Source organism: Amphiprion ocellaris, chromosome 4 (assembly GCF_022539595.1).
Source record: "Amphiprion ocellaris isolate individual 3 ecotype Okinawa chromosome 4, ASM2253959v1, whole genome shotgun sequence".
Classification (NCBI taxonomy): domain Eukaryota; kingdom Metazoa; phylum Chordata; class Actinopteri; family Pomacentridae; genus Amphiprion; species Amphiprion ocellaris.
Genome location: NC_072769.1, coordinates 2326743 through 2348408, shown reverse-complemented (window position 1 = coordinate 2348408; position 21666 = coordinate 2326743). Strand labels below are relative to the sequence as shown.

Sequence of the window (21666 nt, the reverse complement as noted above, 5' to 3'; positions counted from 1 at the left end):
AGCTAAGTCTTCACACCTTCAAATTTCTGCCACATCCTGACCTGAGTGGGTGTACGAGGGCCCATTTAACTCTGCTTGCAGCTATAATTACTGTATCTATTTAACATTAATTCACTTTGCACTGAAGAACTAAAGCAGCAATTTTATGTAATATGCTTATTTGTTCCTTAGGCTTCTCTCATGTCTGCACCTTAAAGGTAGACTCAGCAATTCTAATCCAGTACAGGTTTTTTCAAACTTAGTGGAAATCTCCTCTTGGTCTGTTAGCTGTCTGTTGTGTGTTTTCTGAAAAAAATATATATAGTGTTGACAGACAGACCTGACTGTGTAAATGGAAAGCAAAGTGGCTGTGACTGATCCACACAAAACTGTTCCAGTGTGTCCGCCGCTCTTTTCACACCGGAGACCGAGATTCAAATCCCAACAATTACATGCTGGTGGACACTTTCACAATGATAATTTCATGTTGGCTGCTTGATCAGATAGCCAGTTCAATGTATCCAGGCTTTCTTTGAGAGAAAGTTGACACGTATCATGAAGGTGGTTTTCAACTTTCTTTGACTTTCTGCTTCAAACTCTGTTCTCACAAAAGGAGGAGTTTAACTCATCATGTGACTCTTCTGCAGTAAATGCACCGACCGCATGCAGCTGCTTCAGTCAACAGGTTGTTTTAATGGAAAACAGTGAGAAATATAAAAATGTATGATGGTAAAAAGCTGTTATTGGAAATTACGTGAGACAGGAATGCTGGTATAAAACTGTTAAATGTTGGTCATGTGTTTATCTTATCGATCAGTGCAGCTGATTGTTTCTAACTGATCGCTGCACAATAAAGTTATTAAACTTTAAACTTCACATATTTAAACACAATATCATACTGAAGTGCATTTAGGTCTAACACTATCCCATAATGCAGGAAATCACTTTAATTTGTGGTCAAATCAAAGTGAAATTGATGTTACTGATTGAATATTCTCTGTAATAAATACCAGTAAAACAATCAATGTTCTAATCAGTGTTCTATCAGCTGCAGAACCAGAAGAGTAAAGGGACCAAACATGAAAACATATTTATACAATTTCTGCATCACCAACTAAAAACATGTTGGGTTCCCATGGAAATGTGATGCATACAGTGTGTGATGCTGTAACTACATGGCTTCATTCAGTGGTTTTAGTAAAGTACAGCTCAACATGTTTGTAGATAGAACATTTTCCATCCACTGAGAATCTGTATCACTCATACTTAATCGTCAGGAAACAATTTGGTGAAAGGAAGACACTTCTTACAATCCTAAACTCTGAACAAAACCCGAACCAGGTTAGCCCCACAGCATCAGTTACCATGGAGATCTAACCAGGTCAAAAGAGAGACACTTTCATGACATTTAAAATTTCAAGCTCAATATACCTGCTAACACATTAATCTCACTACGTAGTTCAGCCTTCTGGTCTCAGCACAACAATTATTTAGTTAAATTCAAGACAGCATCATGGTTTGAGTTTAAATATGACTCTTTCACAAAATGTTTGAAGCTCTTACTTCATTTTCTGGGTAACTAGGTGATGAGTCTCACCTACCTAATATATGATTGATTGGGTGAAAAGGAGCAATGAAATAAATGCCAAAGGTATGTTGATTTATAATATATATCACAAATAAAACCGGGAGAAAATATGTTTCCCTCAAAATGTTTTTAAGAATGCTGTTTAGATGTCTAAGAATGTTATTTTTGGGAGCCACGGCAGCATACTAAATATGTAAATATGCTAATTGAATGGTTAAAAAATACACAAATCACATGTAGGTCTATGCACACACACTCTCTGATGAATAACAAACATAATAACACACACACACACACACACACACACACACACACACACACACACACACACACACACACACACACAAGCATTATTCATGACAATGTGACTTTTCACATTTTTTATTGTTTTTGTTCTTTTTATGAGCCCTGAGAACAGCCACTTTGCATTTCACTGCACAGGTTGTATGTGACAAATAAAAACTCTTGAATTTTGATTTATGTTACTGTTTTAATGCATTTAAAAAATGAAGCCTAAAACATCATATTGTGGTGTTAGTTGGTTATATATGTGAGATTACCGCACCATCAACCAAGCTTGCTGTTTCCCAATTCTAGCAGTCATGCTAAGCTAAGCTAACAAGTTCTCCAGTGGTTGTAGCTTCATATACACAAACACAAGAGTATTATCGATTTTTTTCGTCAAACTTTCAGAGACAGGGCAAATACGTGTATCTCCCCGAATCTCAAACCATTCCTTTAGCAGTTAGGTCCTGACTTCGTGTTAACACTTGTAGTTGAAAACTTTGAAGTCCATAAATCGATGCATCAAAAACATTACTGATTGAAGTGCACAGTTGGTGAACCTTTTTCCTGACCTTGTGTTGTGGAAAACACGGCGCAAGTATCTGTGGGGAGCATCTCAATAGTAGGTCTACATTTCATGGGAAGTTCTGTGCGAAAAACATCCTTTTAGATTTGATTTTGGTCACAAATAGAAAATCTGATAAGCCAGTGAACAGTGGTTTGTTTATTACATTTGTCTGTGGCTTTGATTTGATTCGGCCAAAAGAAGTTTTGCTCTTCACCTTTCTGTCGTTCTTACAGCCCGAGCAGAAGCTTGCTTTTCACAATGACTGCTGCAGAATGTGCAAGCTGTAGGCATAAATAAAAAATAAAGCCAATAATATCTTTTCATTATTTACAGTGTCACCCCTCTGGTCCTGTTAAATTAAACAGCTTTCCATCTACATATTATGCCCTGATTATACACAACCAGTTACATAACAAATATATTCAATTCAAAACACGTGATTCCCTCAAACTGGATCGGACCTCAGTTTCGATTTTTCTTTTGGAGGCTTTTTTATGCCAAATATGAGTAGTACAAACATAGAACCTCTGTAATGAACCTTTTTTTTTTTTTTTGCAGTCGATAGGAAGGAACAGCAATTTTATTGAATTGAAAACAGAATTTATTTTGTACTGTGCATGAAAAAAATCATTGAGGTGTTAACTTTAAAAAAAATCAATTGCAATGAGGAATTTGTATATGCAGAAAGGAAACAAAATTTTCACACAAGTGAAGCAACTGCATGGAATCTGTTCTGTCGTAAATTTGTTGCAGCCTAATCAATACTGGATTTTTGTGGTTGATACTGAATTTATCGATGTATCGGCTGATATTCTTAAGGTATGTGTCCACAGGATCCATTTTCCTCACATGTAAACATGCCACATCTGAATATCGCCCGTTTGGTGAGCATGTTACTTGTGGGCCACTTGTGGTCACATGACTTCAGTCCAGTAGCAGCAACCAACACGGCGGCTCAATCGCAAACTTTCTCTTTTATTATGAAAACAGTTCAGCGAAGTCAGTATTTCTGAAAGCATTTAAGCCAAGAAATAAGCTGTGCAGTTGCTCAATTTGTCCTCATTTTAATTCAACGACGACGAGTTTAGACATTTAAGAAAAGTTTCGCAAGGCGTCGGATCTCTGCTTCCCACACCAAATTTGCATAAAGTAGAAAATTCAACTGCTTTATGCAAATGAGCTGTGGGCAACTCCAGGGTGACGTGCTGCAACATAGCTCAAAATGCGCCACAACACAACCAGCATGCAATGCAGTGCGTTTCACACAGGCAATGAATGCGATGCGAGAAATTGACAGATCCCATGGATTCCAGGAACCATCAGTTTGCTTTAAGGTACCTTTAAGTTACGTGTCCACAGTATCCGTCAATTTCTCCTTGGTAAGCGGAGGTCTGATGCTTCACGAAACTTTTGTTAAACATCTAAACTAGTCGTCATTGAACTAACATGAGGACAGATTCAGCAGCTTATTTCTTGCCTCAAATGCTTTCAGACATACTTTTTGCTGAAGAGTTTTTGTAATTAAAGAGAAAGTTTGCACCTAAGCTGCCATGTTGATGTGATGCTTCTACTGGACTGAAGCTAAAGTGGCTGTCATGTGACAACCTAGTGGCCCACAGGTAACATGCCCACCAACCGGGCGATATTCATATGCAGTGCGTATCCATGCAAGGAAAAATGGCCTTGTGGACACGTACCATTAGTAGACACGGTACGCTAATGTTAAATTGATAAGATTAACAGTCATCAGCTTAAAATGTGAATTTGAGGTTCCACCTGCCTCAGTCCTGCAGCATGAATCTCTTTTTGCTTTATCTTTTTAATTGTTCCCTCTGCTCCCCTGCCTCCCTATTTCAGACCCACACGGCCCTTCATTCACCATCGGTAAGGCCATATGGCTGCTGTGGGGTCTGGTGTTCAACAACTCCGTCCCCGTTCAGAACCCGAAAGGCACAACCAGTAAGTTTATTGTCTCGGTGTGGGCCTTCTTCGCTGTCATCTTCTTGGCCTCCTACACTGCCAACCTGGCTGCTTTCATGATCCAGGAGGAGTTTGTGGACCAAGTCACTGGACTCTCGGACAAGAAGGTGGGAATACACACATGCAGATGGACAGAAACACACAGACACACACACACACACACACACACACACAGAGGAAACTAAACGCATTCGCAGTCAGGGTTGCTCTTGTAATGGGTGCCAACCCTGCAGCCAGACAGGACTCTCTGGGGATCGCCCTTGGGCTTCAACAGCCCAAACCCTCTGGCTGTAGCTGTCACCATCCTAACACTGCCAGCACAGCAGAGCTACAGGCACACATTCACACACATTCACACACAGTCACACACACACACACACACACACACACACACACACACACACACACACACACAGCCTGCATAGATCAAAGGCGTGTGTGTATTTGTTTGCTTGTGTGTGTGTGTGTGCGTGTGCATGCGTGTGTGTGTGTGTGTGTGTGTGCGTGCGTGCGTGTGTGTATTTGTTTGCTTGTGTGCGTGTGCATGCGTGTGTGTGTGTGTGCGTGCGTGTGTGCGTGCGTGTGTGCGTGCGTGCGTGCGTGTGTGCGTGCGTGTGTGTGTGTGTGCGTGTGCATGCGTGTGTGTGTGTGCGTGCGTGTGTGCGTGTGTGTGTGTGCGTGTGTGTATTTGTTTGCTTGTGTGCGTGTGTATTTGTTTGCTTGTGTGTGTGTGTGCATGCGTGTGTGTGTATTTGTTTGCTTGTGTGTGTGTATTTGTTTGCTTGTGTGCATGTGCGTGCGTGTGTGTGTGTGTATTTGTTTGCTTGTGTGCGTATGCGTGCGTGTGTGTGTGTGTGCGTGCGTGTGTGTATTTGTTTGCTTGTGTGCGTGTGCATGCGTGTGTGTGTGTGAGTGTGTGTGTGCGTGCGTGTGTGTATTTGTTTGTTTGTGTGCGTGTGTGTGTGTGTGTGTGCGTGCGTGTGCGTGCGTGTGCGTGCGTGTGTGTGTATTTGTTTGCTTGTGTGTGTGTGTGTGTGTGTGTGCGTGCGTGTGTGTGTGTGTATTTGTTTGTTTGTGTGCGTGTGCATGCGTGTGTGTGTGTGTGTGTGTGTGAGTGTGTGTGTGCGTGCGTGCGCGTGCGTGTGTGTGAGTGTGTGTGTGAGTGTGTCTGTGCGTGCGTGTGCGTGTGTGTGTGTGTGTGTGGTTTGCAGAGGCTGGCAGTGTCAGCAGAAGCCAGGCTTACGCTACACTGGACATACAATGATGATGACTGATGAGTCCACTCCACTATCTCTCTCTTCTCCTCCCCCTCTCCTTCACACTTTAGCTCCCCCTCCCACTCGGACTCACTCTCTTCCCCTTCTTTTTATCTTACTTTGCCTCTTTCTGCCGTCACTCACTCACGCTCTTCGTCTTTGAACCTTTTTTGTGTTTTTTTTGGCGCTCCCTTCTCATACCGTCATTAAACGACCTGCCTCTCTTTCACTTTTTCTTTATCTTCCTCCCTGCAGTTCCAGAGTCCGTACTCCTATTCGCCTCCGTTTCGCTTTGGGACCGTTCCCAACGGCAGCACCGAGCGCAACATCAGGAAGAACTACCCAGACATGCATCAGTACATGACCAAATACCATCAGAGTGGCGTCCAGGATGCACTCGTCAGCCTCAAGACGGGGTACTGTAAACTTGTCAAGCCCATTCACATCACGTTGAGCTTCATTATACCTGAGGGGGTACTTCTGTTTGCAAACACCGTGCATGCATAAGAATATGCGATAACACACACAAAAAGACCTTGCATCACGCAGGAACCTGTCCCCACGGGGCCCAACACTGGCTTATGGTAAAACGCTGCAGTAGCTGTGCTGAGTGTTTCTGTCACTGAAATACATCCACTGTCTGCAAGTGCTCATTATAGAGGTTTGTTGCTGCTCGAACGAGGAAGCTGCCAAAACCGGGAGAACGTAATTTGTTCTGAAGTTTGCTACCTTTATTCTTCCTCCTAAACACAAACAAACAGAAAGAAGGCTGCAGTGCGTTTATTTGTTCATTAGTTTCCTATGCTTTGATCTTTAGGGTATATTCTCCAAAAATAATTTTACTTTTTGTATTCCCATTTCTACAATAATTACTTTATTGATATTGCATATCAAATAGATATAGTTTCATTTCTCATATTTTAGGCTTTGTTTACACAACATCAAAACTATATAATGAATGTGTGCAGCAAAATCATAAGTGTTTAGCTGAGTTCTTCGGCAAATATGGTTGTTTTGACAGACAAGAACAGAAACACTCCTGAGTCTGAGTAGAATTTCTGTCCAATCACTGGATAGGCTGCCACACAAGACATTTTCAAATGCTTCTTATTCTTTATTGAATTTATATTGTTTTTTTAATGCTGTGTGCAGAGAAAGGAGTATCTGTTTAGGATTCTCTGTGCAGCAACAATATTCACACTAAACAGATAGCCCATGTGCTCATTTAACATCTGCCTTTTGGTGAACAGCTGAACTAAAGCTGGTTTACATTTATGCATACGTTCAGTCATGGGAAACAAAATTAGACACCCCCTTGTTTAGCCGTTTTCCATGGTTTTCTTGATAATAACTGAAATCACTTAAGTACTTACATGAATAGCTATGGCATTGTACTGCCCAAAACAGTGCTTTTAGGCACTCCATGTTTTCTTTTCTGTCTGTTTTAGTCACATGATCCACACAGGAGTTAGTACTGATTGCATAACCATTGTTTCTGTCATGCTTCTTGGCTGCTCTCCACCAGCTCCTGACATTGTTCTGCTGTCACAGCAGCCCATTCCTGTTGCACAAATTCAAACTAATTTGCTTTGTTTTTGGGCTTGTGGTTCTCCATTTTGAGTTTGATGGTTTTCCACAGGTTTTCAATTGAATTTAGATCTGGTGATTGAGCAGCCAAGGCATGGTTCCAATGTTCTGGTTCTCCATCCAGGCTTTAACTGACCTTGCCGTGGGCAAAGGGCATTGTCTTGTTGGAAAATCCAGTCAATGGAGGCAGGAAAGAGTTTTCCAGCTGATGGAAGAAGATTGTTTTCAAGAGTAGCCCCAAACATGACCTGGTTCATTCGCCCTTCACACAATTGCATTTGCCCTGTTCCACTCATACTGAAACAACCCCAGATGGTCACTGATCCACCCTCATGTTTTACTGTAGGGGCAAGACAGTCTGGTTTGTAGCTTCTCCAGGCTTCCTCCTTGAGAAGTTAACTTATTGGTTAATAAGTTGGATAGAGTGGGCATCAACTGAAAACTGGATTAATCACTGAAGAGAAACTGAGCCCAATCATCAACAGTCCAATCCTTGTGATCACCAGCCTCTGCCTTTTGTTAATGAAGGGCTTCTTCCGTGCCCTGTGTGACTTCAGACCAGCTTCAGGAAGTCGGTTTCGAACTGTCCTTGACAAACAAGTCACATTTCTTGACAGTGTCCACTCATTTTTAAGGTCCGGGGAGGTCTGATGACAATTCCTGACACAGGAACAGATGAGTGACGGTCTTCTCATGGGGTAGAAAGACGTTTGATGCCCTGACCAGCTAGCAGTTTGGTAGAACCATGTTGGGCTTGTTTTTTCTTGGAGTAATGAACGGCTGTCTTGGAGATCTTCAGTTTTTTAGCTACCTGTCTCTCACTCATGCCAATTTCCAGCAGTGCCAATATTAATGCCTTTGTGGCTTCACAAAATTCTTTTGTTTTAGGCGTTATGTGAGAGCTGACTACTTCTGAGTTGTGCTACGGCTTGAATGTCAGCAGGAAACCACTCTAGGTCTTTGCCTGTGCTGCTGATGACATGAAATGTCCTCTTATATACCCTGGGAATACAATTAAGCTTAAGCATGTCAAATAGGACATAAGGTATTATGTAATCAGCTGCATTTTTTGTTGTATTAATTGTATTTTTCAAGTAATATACCTTTAGTGGTACTACGCATTAAAATGAACAAGAAATTGAAGAAAACAAGGGTGGTCTAATAATTTTTTCCATGATTGTATCTAACCTGGAGGGCCCCGGGATGTATTCATTTGAGTTTATGTAACTGTTTTTCCTAAAATGAAGTTAAAAACAGGGGTCTTCCCTCATATAGGATGGCCATAGTGGTTCCTTGTTTGATTTATCATTCATCAGGCTTCCTGTTCTGCTGAGCTCAGATGTATTGGGCCCACATCAGGGGATTTCCATGTCAGATACAAATTGTGGGCCCTCAGTATGAGTGCCATTTGTCATGTCATAATAATGACAAAACCTGCAAGTAAAGCAACAGAGGAACAAAGGCATTTCACATGCGTGAATATTTGTTGGCCAAGCACACGGATCAGAGGGTAACCTCAGTCGCAGCCTGAGTCCAAATCTGGTATACATGTGAAATATCGGCCCCAAGAAAACCAAGCAATGCGAATAATCCAACACTGTTTCTGCCACAACACTATATCCACATTAGCAGCACTGCATTTGTTAGCATCAAAGCCTGTTGGTTCATATTTAACATAGTTCTGGTGTGATTAGTTGAGTACAAACTACACATACAATATTTTTTTAAAATGCATTTTGATTGAAATACATTTATTTTTTAAAAGAAGACACAATATTTTCAAATGCAGAAAGCAATATGAAAAAAATGCTTGGAATAGCAGACGGACATGTGGTTTTGTTGATTTTCGGTGTCCTGTTTATTTTTGCTTGATATCTTTAAAAGGACGTCTATTGGTCACCAGTTGTTCGAGGTAAGTTTGCAGACAAACAAAAAAAATGTAATCCAACAATACAAATAGTGCAAAGCAAACACAAGATGGCTGGAGAAAAATAAGAAGAGCCAAAACAGAAAAAAAGAATGGGGTGAAAAAAAGTTAAAAATACAAAATGTACAAAAACGCAAATTATATGCGTCATTAGGTGGTTTAACGAGAGGGAAACCAACAAGGTACCAAGAAAAATATAAATGTACAAACCGGAAGCAGACAAGGAATCAGACAGGTGAACAAGAGGGAAGCAAACAGGATTGAAACACGACAAAGCGACAAAAGATGAGAAGACGTATAGAATCAACAACTGATTGACTGATCAAGAAAGTAGTTGCAAAATACGAGTTGTGAGATGTCAGTGAATGATTTTTCTTTCTCAGGTTATTTAATTATTGTTATTATCTTAGGCCTGAAGAGGTAAAAGTGTTTCTGGATTTCAAAAGGAAAAAGCATAAATATGATTATTGTTTTCTTATTTCTTCAACAGTCTTGGTTTATCGTGGGACACATTAGGGGGTCTTTGAAGGAATGCGTGATGTTTTCATGAATTTTGATTTTCTTTCTGGGAGTTACATATTGTCTATATACTAAATAGAAATCTTCAGACAGCTCTTAGTTAGCTTAGCTTAGCATAAAAGCTGAAAAACAGTTAGCCAAACTCAAGATAGAAAGATTATTCAATTCAAGTATTTTCAGATTTCAAAAGAAAAAAAGCTGAAGAAGGAAAAAAAAGTCTTGCCAAATCAGCAAAATTGGCCTTAACGGACGTCGAAAGTTTAGCAAGTTTAAGACATCTTTGATCTTCATATTTTTGATTTATATGCAGGAAGACTCCCGTGTCATGTGTGAAATTGGGATCATGGTTGAACATTTCTACTTTGAAACTACAGCGTACTGATGATTGGCTCAAAAGCATAGAATCAGACAGTCAGAGTTTTATACGTAGCAAAACTAAAGAACCAATCCTGTCTACTCGCTGTAACATCATTCTTATTCAGAATAACATCTATGTATGTTTTTGTACAACACTAACATAGCAGGTTGGATTTATGAGATGATTCAAAAGTTGGGAAGCATGTTTGGGAAAAACATTCAGTATATCAAGGACAGTGAGAAGAAAGCCAGGCTGATATTGACAGTAAATTCAGAATGTGCTCTTCTTACAGGAAGTTGGATGCTTTCATCTATGACGCTGCAGTGTTAAACTACATGGCGGGCCGAGATGACGGCTGTAAGCTGGTGACCATTGGCAGCGGCTACATCTTCGCCACCACAGGTTACGGCATCGCTCTGCAGAAAGGATCCTACTGGAAGCGACTGGTGGATCTGGCTATACTGGGCATTATCGGAGACGGTAAGGCATCCAGACACATTGACATTCTGCGCTGTCTGCATTGATATTTTGAAGCTCCTCAACTTGCTGTAGGTCTTTAGTTTCAGAACAGTTGTGCTGCTACTCGGCTTTCCCTCCTTCATCCCCCAATGTTCAGCCTCCCTCCTTCTGACAGAAACCTATCAGGGGCTAGTCTTAACACACCATTTCATCATCATTACTGTGTGTGGGTTTGTGTGTGTTGGTGTGTGTGTGTGTGTGTGTGTGTGTGTGCTCACTGTGTCCTGTTATGTATACTCCTCCAGATTGTTCTGTATAATAAGCTGTGAGATGGTGCAAAAGGAAGAAAAAGAATGAGCCAGACAGAAATCAAACTGCTGAAACCACTAAAGTGCTTCGCTTCACACCTGGCCTTTTTATTCAGGGCACACATCCTCATGCACACACACACACACACACACACACACACACACACACACACACACACACACACACACACACACACACACACACACACACACACACTCTCAATCTGATAATTTCTCCCATTTTTCCTTATCACTCCATCACTATCAATTCTTCCCTCTCCTCCTACAACCTTTTTTTCACTCCGCCTCCTGTCTCCTTTCCATTACGGTCTATTTACCACTTCACCTCTCGCCCCTCCCTCCTCCTCTCCATCTTCCCTCATGATGATACACCCATTTTACTTCTGTCGCTTTCTTTTTTTCTCTCTCTCCCTCCTTCAATTGCTTTTCCTTCTGTCTTCACCCCTTAAACCTTTGCCTTCCCCACAGGTGAGATGGAGGAGCTGGAGGCCCAGTGGCTGACTGGGATCTGCCACAACGAGAAGAACGAGGTGATGTCCAGCCAGCTGGATGTGGACAACATGGCGGGAGTCTTCTACATGCTGGCCACTGCCATGGGCCTCTCCATCCTCACATTCATCTCTGAGCACCTTTTCTACTGGAGGCTGCGATACTGTTTCACTGGTGTCTGCTCTGGAAGGCCGGGTCTGCTCTTCACTATCAGCAGGGTGAGGAAGCAGTTAATAACACTTTTACACTGCAGAAACTCCACTCAGGAACTTAATAAGCATGACCAGTTTAGGATCTTGGGTTGCTTTCCATTTTTGTTGCCTCTCCTAAGAAGTCAGAGAAATTAAGTCACTTTCACACAGGATGTGACAATACCAGCTAGCACAGCACATACAGCACTATGTGTGAAAGTAGCATTACTGATCATACACCATCTTCCAGAGTGCAGTAACTGGTTGTTAGAATATCAGTACCAAGACTAGAAATGGGAGTTTCTTGTAGTCTTATTGATATTTAGCAGCCAACTAAAGGACTACTCTGAGAGGAATTAATTAAAGAGGGGAAAGAGTGAGTTAAACACAGAAAATCAGCAAGACGAACAAGTGTATTTGTAAATTGTCTCATTGTAGTTCCACATTGGTGGGTTAGGGTCTGTTCTTTACTATCAGGGAAGCAGATGCTGAGGATGCTGCTAATAACGCTTTTCCACTGCAGGAACTTAACAAGCAGGACCAGTTTAGCATCCTGGGTTGCACTTTTTACCTTTGATGCCTCTCATAAGAAGGTGCTGTTACAATTCAGGGCGCTTACTGATCACACATCATCCTGAATGCAGTAACTGGTTGTTATGATATCAATATCAAGACTGGAGATGGAATTTCTTGCAGTGTTATTGATATTTATCTGCTGACTTTTCTAACAGGAATTAATTAAAGAGAAAAAAGAGTGACCTAAACATGGAAAATCAGCAAGAGGAGCAAGCGTATTTGTAAATTGTCTCATTGTAGTTCTATACTAGAGCAGAAAAAAACTCCACACATTATTGTGACTTTGAAGACAGACTGCAAGCCTCTGTGGTGTTTCAAGGCATCAATTCCAACATAGCAGTAAATTACAAAAATGTTTAGCCCATTGCTGTCTTGTTTTGGAATAAATTCATCTCAAGTAAAGCAGTCCAATTTTAATCCTTTATCTGTCTCATTTGCCTAATCTTCCTTCAAATGCAACAAGCAAAAGGGGCTCCTAAGTGTGTGAACAGATGACATGTGTCTTAAACTCACATGATTGTTACTCACAATCTGTAGAAGCATGTATTTGTGATTCAAATGTCGGAAACACACACCATTGAGATACAGAAGGAAACTGTGTGTGGGTGATAAAAGAGGAGAAGATGGGGCAAACAGTGTGATTACAGAGCCCAGCTGAGGCAGAGATGAATCCAATGCTGCGCATGTGGACAGCAGGATAGAGGAGTCAACCAGCTGAGAGGATGAGAATGTGGACACACACTCAAACACAAAGCTCACTGTCTTTCTCACACACACACACACACACACACACACACACACACACACACACACACACACACACACACACACACACTACATCTAACAAAGTTAAAATGGTCACCAGTGTGCAGGTGGAGTGAGGTGAAGGACGGGCTTGACCACACACACACACACACACACACACACACACACACACACACACACACACACCTAAATTTACGCACACAAAACACAAATGGGCACACCCAGAAAGACCATTCCTTCATTATTCATAAGTCATGTCTCTGTGTTAGGCAGGGCTTTTATCCAGACGAGCAGCATTTCACACATTAAGTGTTTTACAAAAAGAACGCGACATGTGTCTAAGTGCGTGCCTATGCATGTGTCTGTGTGTGTGTGTGTGCGTGTGTGTGTGTGTGTGTGTGTGTGTGTGTCTCAGTGCGCGCATGCCTTCAGAGCAGCGGCACTGGAGGTTAAGTGGCTCGAGGAAGAACATCTCCTTGCACTCAGAGGCCCCGTCCAATGACATCACCGTCTAAATTTAATTTCCTTCGGCACCTCTGAAATCAGTTCATCTAAAAAGTGGCGATTATCTCTTCTAGCCACATCGCAAAACAAAATGAGGTGAAGGTTTGCAGTAAACACACCCCAGGAAGGATGCAGAAGTCTCTGCTATTTACCTTTGAAGGAAATTAGTCTTGTTCATGCCTGAACTTTTCCTGTGAAGTCAGTAGGTTGCAAATTTCACTAAATGTTCTCTCTTTTATCTCCCACCTCGTTGCCTCTCATTTCTTTTCCATTTTTCTTTCTTTTAATTTCCTCTCCTTCCTCTCCTCCTCTCAGGGTATATGGAGCTGCATCCACGGCGTTCATATAGATATGAAGAAGAAGGCACCGGAACTCGACTTCAGTCCTCAAGCCAACATGCTGCATTTACTCAAGTCCGCCAAGTCCATCGCTTTGTCTTCTCCCAAACGCAACACTGTCCTCCTGCAACCGAGCATTATGGACGTGATGACAGGGAAAGGTACCGTAACACTTTAACATGCAGCTTAACATTCACTCTGTATTTTCAGTAGGATTCAGATCAGAACTCTCCCTGCCCAAATTAGGCCAACAACACCTGGGATAAGAGTGTTCACACATACTGACTTTAACCTGTTTTTTGTCTGCGTATGCATAAGTACCAGTGACTCTTTTCACCTTGTTGTGGGCTCCAGACTGTAATTCGACGGACTGTCATGTGCAGGCCTGCGTCATGATTAGAAACGCATTAGATGGCACACACTGCATGCCAGGCAATAAATAATATATCAGCTAACTGGCTGAGCATCCATCCAAACATCCTTCTATTGTATCTGCTGTCTGAGGTGCATATCTCCTTGTCTCCTAGGTAACTCACTCCATAGTCTGCCTCAGAAGGGTCCTGGTCTCTATAGCAACGCTGCGGGTCCACAGGGTTTCCTGTCATTGTCCGGGAGACACAAAAACCTCCTTAATAATGCTGCGCCATTTCCTGGGCAACAAAAAGTCCCCGCTCACCAGACCAGCCCCAACAAGCCCCAGCTGTCAATCACCAACGACAACGGCCAGACCCGCCTGGCCGGGCCGACTGGGCCGGCCTGCTCCGCCTCGAAGCCTCGAGCCCTGTGGAAGAAGAGCGTCGAGACGCTGAAGACTCAGCCGACTGTCATATCTCCAGGACCAAGTCCTGCCCCAGCATCTGGGCCCGGTCCTCCAACAATGAAGAGCCAGCGCTACCTGCCCGAAGAACCACCGCACTCTGACATCTCAGAGTGTTCCAGTCGACCCCCATCACACAAAGATTCTGACTCCATGGCGACGAGGGGCGGGTTTAAGCCAATCAATCAGCTGAGGAAGAGAGGCGGAGGTGGCAGTGCAGGGACCAAGATCTACTCCATTGACTCAGACCAGGCTAGTCTCCAATCTGCTCCCCCATACCAGCGAGACAGCCAGGGCGGAGGTGATGACCACAGTTACCCCCCTGATCTGTTTCCACCTGACAGCACATACTCACACACTCACACACACTCTCACCAGGCAGACGCACCCATTCTGCAGCTGAGTGCCAGCCTCCTGCATCATAGCCACAGCGCCGAGGCCGACCTGCACTCACTGAAGGACAAGAAGTACAGCACCTACACTCACAGCAGGTATTACACTCAGCATAAAACACACGTTAAAACACAATTCAAGTGCTTGTGTTGTCTCTCTGTGTATATTCAGTGCCATCCTCTCTCTTTCCAGTGTGAAGGAGAAAGCTGGAGGTTCATTCGACCAACCGGCTGCAGGTCAGGGGTCACAAGGCGTCCGGCCCGGCCACTGTCGGTCCTGCCTGACTAAGCTGAGCGGCTACTCCGGTCTCTACACCGTTCGCTCACCACAAGCCCGCTGCGATGCCTGCGCCCACCTTGGGAACTTGTACGACATCAGCGAAGACCACCTTCACTCGCACTACTCCCACACTCACCCACACAGCGGGGACATGTTTACACACTATCTTCCCCAGAGCGAGCTGGGCCTGGTGGGCGAAGGGGACGGCCTCGTCAGCCCCTTCGAGCCCTCCCCTTCTTCGCCGTCTCCTCTGCCCACCTCCTCGTCGGCCCAGCACCTCCAGCTGAGCCGCCAGCACTCCTACGAGAACGTGCTTCCAGATGGCATTCCCGAGCGGCAGTCACAGCCGCACCCCCACCTGCGGGGGCTGAGCCTGCCTGACAGAGATAAGGATCGGGAGCTGACCCTGGATGAGGGGGCTTATGCTAATGTTCTCACCATGCGCTCCGATCGTCCGTTCAGCAGCCGCAGCCCCCCCTCTCCATCGCCGTCCCACCATCACAGCTTGGATGCCCCGATGCCTCTGCCCCGGCGCTCAAAGAGCCTCTTCCCCGATCGGCCCTCTCACAACCCCTTCCTCCAGTCGGCGCCCGGCACGGCGCAACGAGACCCCGCCTCCCAGGCCGCCATGCGCATGCCACAGAGAAGCTCCGCCCACGAGCTCTACAAGCAGCGATTGCCGATGTCACTTACCCTGGGTAACCATGGCAACCACCATATCAACCAACATGTTGACCAACAGGTGTTCTACCCCCAGCAGGAGCCTCCTGTGGTGGCCTACATGGTCCCACCTGCTGCCTCTCAACCAATGAGCTATGTGACAGCGCCACGCGCCTCGAGTGCAGGCAGCAACCGACCCCGGCTCTACCGGCGCATGCCCAGCATCGAGTCTGATGTCTGAGAGTCACACACGACACACTTACTCTCACCGAAACACATAACACGCACGCATGCAAGAAAGAGGTGTGTGTGACCGGACCAGGCAGCTCTGATTCAAAGCACATTCACAAAAACACACAGACACACACACACAGATGAAAGACGGGAAGCTCTGCTTCGGACTCAAAGGTTAACAGTGATGCTGAGTAAATAAATCACTGTTTTCTTTATCACACCCTCTATAGGTCAGGGACGGGGCTATGGGGACACCTGGAGGCACAATACAACATGAAGAGTGTGTGAGTGTCAGTGTGCGCAGTCGCCTCAAACTGTGGGCATCGAGGCATGAACTGACAGTACGTCTGGCAAAACAGATTGAACCCCTGGTGGAATAAGAGGGACGCTGTACATGGAGTCTAACACCATCAGTGGGATCTGACGGAAGATATGACGGAGTGTTTGGAAGACGAGCCAACCTGTCCCACCCTCTCACCAGCCTCTTGGAGATTAAGGGGACACAGAAAACCCCTTTCTTTCATAGATTTTGCACACACACACACATACACACACACACACACACACACACACACACACACACACACACACACACACACATATTTCACCTAAACACACCTGCCCCTCTCCAGGACTCTCCTGTTGCACTATGATTTCTACAGTCAACCCGTATGTTGTCTGAGCCTTCAAACTGCACTGCCAGCATGGCTTTAAGAGTAGTAAACTACAGTAGAGTAATCCCTGACTTCAATGGAAATCACTATCTATGTTACAGACTAGACTGGGAGGCGGGCAGCTGGTCAGGAAACAGGTCTGAGAAGTGTATCAGCTCCTGCCCGCAGATGTACAAACACTTGAACACACACACAAACGCTGTGTCTGTTTTTAAAAAGGGGACGCTAAAACTGCAGAGTGTTTGTTCTCGTTGATGTCAGTTAATTGAACATTCCAAAAAGTGGACCAACTGCGGCCACCAGTAAAAGTCTCTCAGGATGAGGGTGTGTGTTCTAGTGTTTCTAGATCTAGAGACATACAGTATAGCATCCTTGCTTCCTCTCTTAGCTAGCCTTCAGGTCATACTGCATGCTTCCTACTGCCCTGTGTTACAGTTAAACTCCTATACAGGGTCATATATGCACACACATACACATACACACACACACACACACACACACGCTGATATGCACATGCTCATATGCACATACACAGTAGTCTAGGACAGTAGTTTAGGGTGGGTGTGTGTGTCGAGGCTATGAGATAGCTTCTCTTTGTGCACTTTGTAGATTTTATACCCTGCCACCTACACAGATGTTTGACCAAAAACACTTTTATACTGAAAAATATGAATATTCTCAGTCATTTGCTGGATAGATGTTTTCTTTTCTCTTATTTCACTTTGACATTGGGTTTTAGAGCACCGTTAGGGGGCATAGCTCTGTCAGTTTTCCATTGTGAGGTCAGAAGTTTTACAGTGTTAGTGGGTACAGCATCATACATACAGTATACACAACCCCAACTCTTTATCTTTCTCTCCTCTTTTTTATCTTCTACTCTGTTCATCTCCTCTTTACCTCCCCAGGCCTGTCATTCCTCCTTTCTTTCTTTTTGCTATTTCCCTGCTTCCTTCCTTCTATAGACTAGATTGAGAAGATGTTGACGGTGTTTAAAAACTCAACATATCGGTGGAAATCAATTCAGTAGTCATGATCCGACTCAACACTCGTAGGAGAGAGTGTTTTTTTTCTAATGAATTTTCATGTCAAAACTCTAGGCCTGTTTTAATGTTTCCATAGTGAATTTTGAGGCCGTTGCAGATTTGCTCATCAAATTAATTCTCCTGGATGAACGTCAGAATAGCTGGTACTTGTGTGGCTTGCTGTTGGCGAGAACAGAGAGGGAGTCACGTGGTGACGCAGAGAGTTTGCAAAGTTATGTGTTACAGAGGCAACACACACACACACACACACACACACACACACACACGCACACACGCACGCGACAAGCTGGTAATGTGTGTATGAGTGTTCTAGAAATCCATAATCTACTGAGTAAGGGCATTGATTTTTTTGAGCACAAGAATTTTGATGGAAAAAGGACTTGATATCCCATTAGCTGAGTATCTGTCTCTATTCTCTTTCTCTCTATTCTCTCTCTCACACACAAATATCTACAGTATATACGGTGTATCGGCTGCAAAGAACACAAGACAGTTTGAGACTAAAAGACAAACGCTGCCCCTCTTTTCTTAACAGGTTTGGTGTGTGAGTTATATGCACAATATCAGGTTGCAATATTATAATTCTGTACAGAGAAATCTTTGTTTTAAATGTTACAAACTGATTTCATTTGTTTGATTTGAATGGTATTTAAGTGTTGAATTAATTTCAATAATGATGTGACTTTTTATTCTGCTTCTTTGAGAAAAAAAAAGACTGGCATGTTTTAGATTCTTGTGAGTTTTATTTATTTTTTAATTTATTTTTTTCGCTCTAGTGTGTCGTTGGTTGGTTGGGACTTCACTGTACAGTCGACACAGCTGGGTTAACAGACCAGTTAGCTAACCGGTAAACTAGCTACACGTAGCTGCGTCTCTCATGTGAATCACACTCAATGAATAATGATCGTCCAGCCTGTGTGGTTAATACAAAAACTCCCTCCCACCCACATAGTTCTCTTCCACTACGAGTCTGTGCTGTTTCACCTCTGAGTGTGAGCATGTGTGTGTGTGTGTGTGTGTGTGTGTGTGTGTGTGTGTGTGTGTGTGTGTGCGTTTTACACTGTGCAGGCATTTATATAACACAGCGGATGTGTATTTAGAGAGCTTGTGGTGTGTGTGTGTGTGTGTTTGTGTGTGCGTGTGTGTGTGTGTGCGTGTGTGTGCGTGTGTGTTTTTCTGTACACTTTTCCCTTCGTCCCACACATAACATTTGGCCTGGCTCTTACTCATATAGCACACACACACACACACACACACACACACACACACGTTGCATCTGTATTGTGGTGAGGAGCGCATGTAGAGTGAGTTTTGTGTGTCTACATCACACAGATTTTTACACCAACCTTTTGTTTTACTTTTTGATTTTTTAAATTGCATGATGTGCTCGTGTTTCTGGTGGTACCTATTTTGCTGCAGGACCTAAGTTCTCTCTGAGTTTTCAACCTGCTGGGCTACAGCACCAACACGCACCCCTCCGCCAGCGATTGAGTCGGGCTGGAGCCTTGGACGGTGACGCCTCCTGGCCCGGGGCCGGTTATGTCAGCAGCAGGGCACCCAGCTGGCTCCCGCACAATGCCAGCTGTCGTCAAGGGACACGTTTTCTAAAAAAGTGTTTCAAAAGGCTCATCACAGATCTTAGTTTGGCCCAGGTGTTCTCTCTCACACACACACACACACACACACACACACACACACACAGTGCTGGACGGAAGGAGTGTGTTGGTGTGTGGTCCTGTAGGTCTCCCTGCTGTGTATCTCACTTGTGTATAAGTTCAGGGGTTTGTAAGCTACTAGTTGTGTTGTAAATACTACCTTGTCACTCAGTACCTCTGTACAATCTGTAAATAAGTAAAGGTTACATTTTTCTACGTGTCTGCGTCTTGTTGATTGACCTGTCCAGATTTTAAGACCCTTTTGCCTTGTAAACTGTGTCCATATGGTGTTTTTTTGTGTGCTTAAAGACACATCAAATGAGAATTTCCACCTTGAAACTGCAGCGTGCTGATGACAGACATAAAAACAAGAGTTGCAGCATTTTAAACACAACAAACCTAAAAAAACAATCATTTTCAGGGTGGTTTTGCTCCGATATAACAGCTTGTTTTTGTGCATCTTAGCAAGTTTTACAGTGTTTCAAAGCAAAGCAACAGGTAAGCTGGTGTGCTCAAGCAGCCCCAAGTTGCACATTAGAGCTTCATCTAAGGCCAGCCAAGGTCTGCATGACATAAATTTCGTCATCTCCACTTCATAGATGTCCACATGCAGCCCCGTGACTACAAAATAGTGCACATATGGCACATTACCAGAATAGAGCCTTCGAAGTGGCCACCATTGGACTAGAAAAGCAGCAAAACAGAAACAGCTACGTGTCCACAGTGTCCTCACAAGAAAAGACTTAAGCCATTTTAAGGCACAGAGGGATTATCATCATGGAAAGACTTCTAAATATGCAACTTTGATACACAGAGATGAGCTTTTAGGGGTTTAGTCAGTGACCGGAGAGAAAGGGATGCTTTATGAAGCATCATCAAATGGTTAAATTTGATGTGAAGTTTAAGCACAGCCTACAGTGCACAGTAAACATAACTCTTCATTGAGGGGGATCTTATCAAAACGCCAACTAAAGAAACAGCAGGTTATGCTGGAGGAGGATAAACAAATCTAGCAACCTAAAATAGTTTATATAACAGTTTGTTACTGGTCTGTAATATTCCCTGATCAGACAGCGAGCGTGCATCTCCAACCATCTTTGCAATTTACTGCTCAGAGAGAAGGGCTTTTTGGGATTCTGCTGCAAAAGGACTCTCTCTGCCCTGCTCTCTGTAGGCTTTTATAATGCACACATAGCATGAGTGTGTGTATGCATGTGAAATTTGTGTGTATATATGTGTGTGTGTGTGTGTATTTAGATCAGTGTTCTGGTTTTAAAAAAAAAAAAAAAAAAGCTTTATTTTTATATTTTTGTCTCCCTCAGGAGATGGACGCTCTAATCTGGGCTGAAGTGGGACAGGAGAGAGGAGCGCACACACACACACACACACACACACACACACACACACACACACACACACGTGCATACTGCAAATCAGCACACATCGAGGTTGGGAGATCTGTCACAAGCCATAGACCAGCTGCAGCCAGAGGAAAAGGAGGAAGGAGGAGAACAAAGGCACTCGGAGTCTCGCTGTAGCCATTCAGACCTTCTTTGAAACGACGTGTGTGTGTGTGTGTGTGTGTGTGTGTGTGTGTGTGTGTGTGTGTGTGTGTGTGTGTGTGTGTGTGTGTGTGTGTGTGTGTGTGTGTGTGTGTGTGTGTGTGCTTCCACTGAGACGGGATGTGAGGACCACAGTGGCCTAATTCGTCCTGACGTGATCCATATGCTCGTATCTAATGGACAGAGTTGCAACACACTCCCAGACACAGGCCTCTCCCTCTTATTTAATTAATAGAATCAAGCCGCCCCACATGTCGAGCTATAATGTAATTACTATAACACACAGGAGCAGAATGCATGTTCCTTGTTCCCCTGCAGTAACATTCAACTCACAACACAGTCATGAATACATGTGCGTAGTGCTGCGGATACACAGACATACTCCCAGGGCTACACACACACCAATACACACACATCGAATTGGTCGTTCTGCCACATATAGCCACACTCTAGGGGTGTGAGATGAAGCAGATAAATGAAGATAATTAATTTCCTGGATTAAGAACGTCTCCATCTGAGCAACCCCGCGGCTGGAGAGGAGTCAGAAGGAAAACAAGAGGAGTAAGTCGGAGAGACGAGGATGATGGAGGACGATGAGGGTGATAGCACTGACTTTGACAGGCCCGCTGTAGGCTGCTGGCTCTTCCCGAG

The 21666-nt window shown here is 43.8% G+C and overlaps 1 protein-coding gene across 1 annotated transcript in view; it reads left to right on the top strand.

The window, feature by feature from the left end:
- The window catches only part of grin2ab (glutamate receptor, ionotropic, N-methyl D-aspartate 2A, b), a 141437-nt gene extending 121768 nt beyond the window's left edge, over positions 1 to 19669 (top strand). The window contains exons 14-20 of the mRNA XM_023267453.3: positions 4278 to 4507; positions 5912 to 6072; positions 10340 to 10527; positions 11304 to 11542; positions 13676 to 13859; positions 14226 to 15006; positions 15101 to 19669. Of these exons, the coding sequence (XP_023123221.1) occupies positions 4278 to 4507; positions 5912 to 6072; positions 10340 to 10527; positions 11304 to 11542; positions 13676 to 13859; positions 14226 to 15006; positions 15101 to 16088 (2771 nt within the window). The 3' untranslated portion in view covers positions 16089 to 19669. The remainder of the gene's footprint in view (positions 1 to 4277; positions 4508 to 5911; positions 6073 to 10339; positions 10528 to 11303; positions 11543 to 13675; positions 13860 to 14225; positions 15007 to 15100) is intronic.
- Positions 19670 to 21666: the final 1997 nt, after the last annotated feature.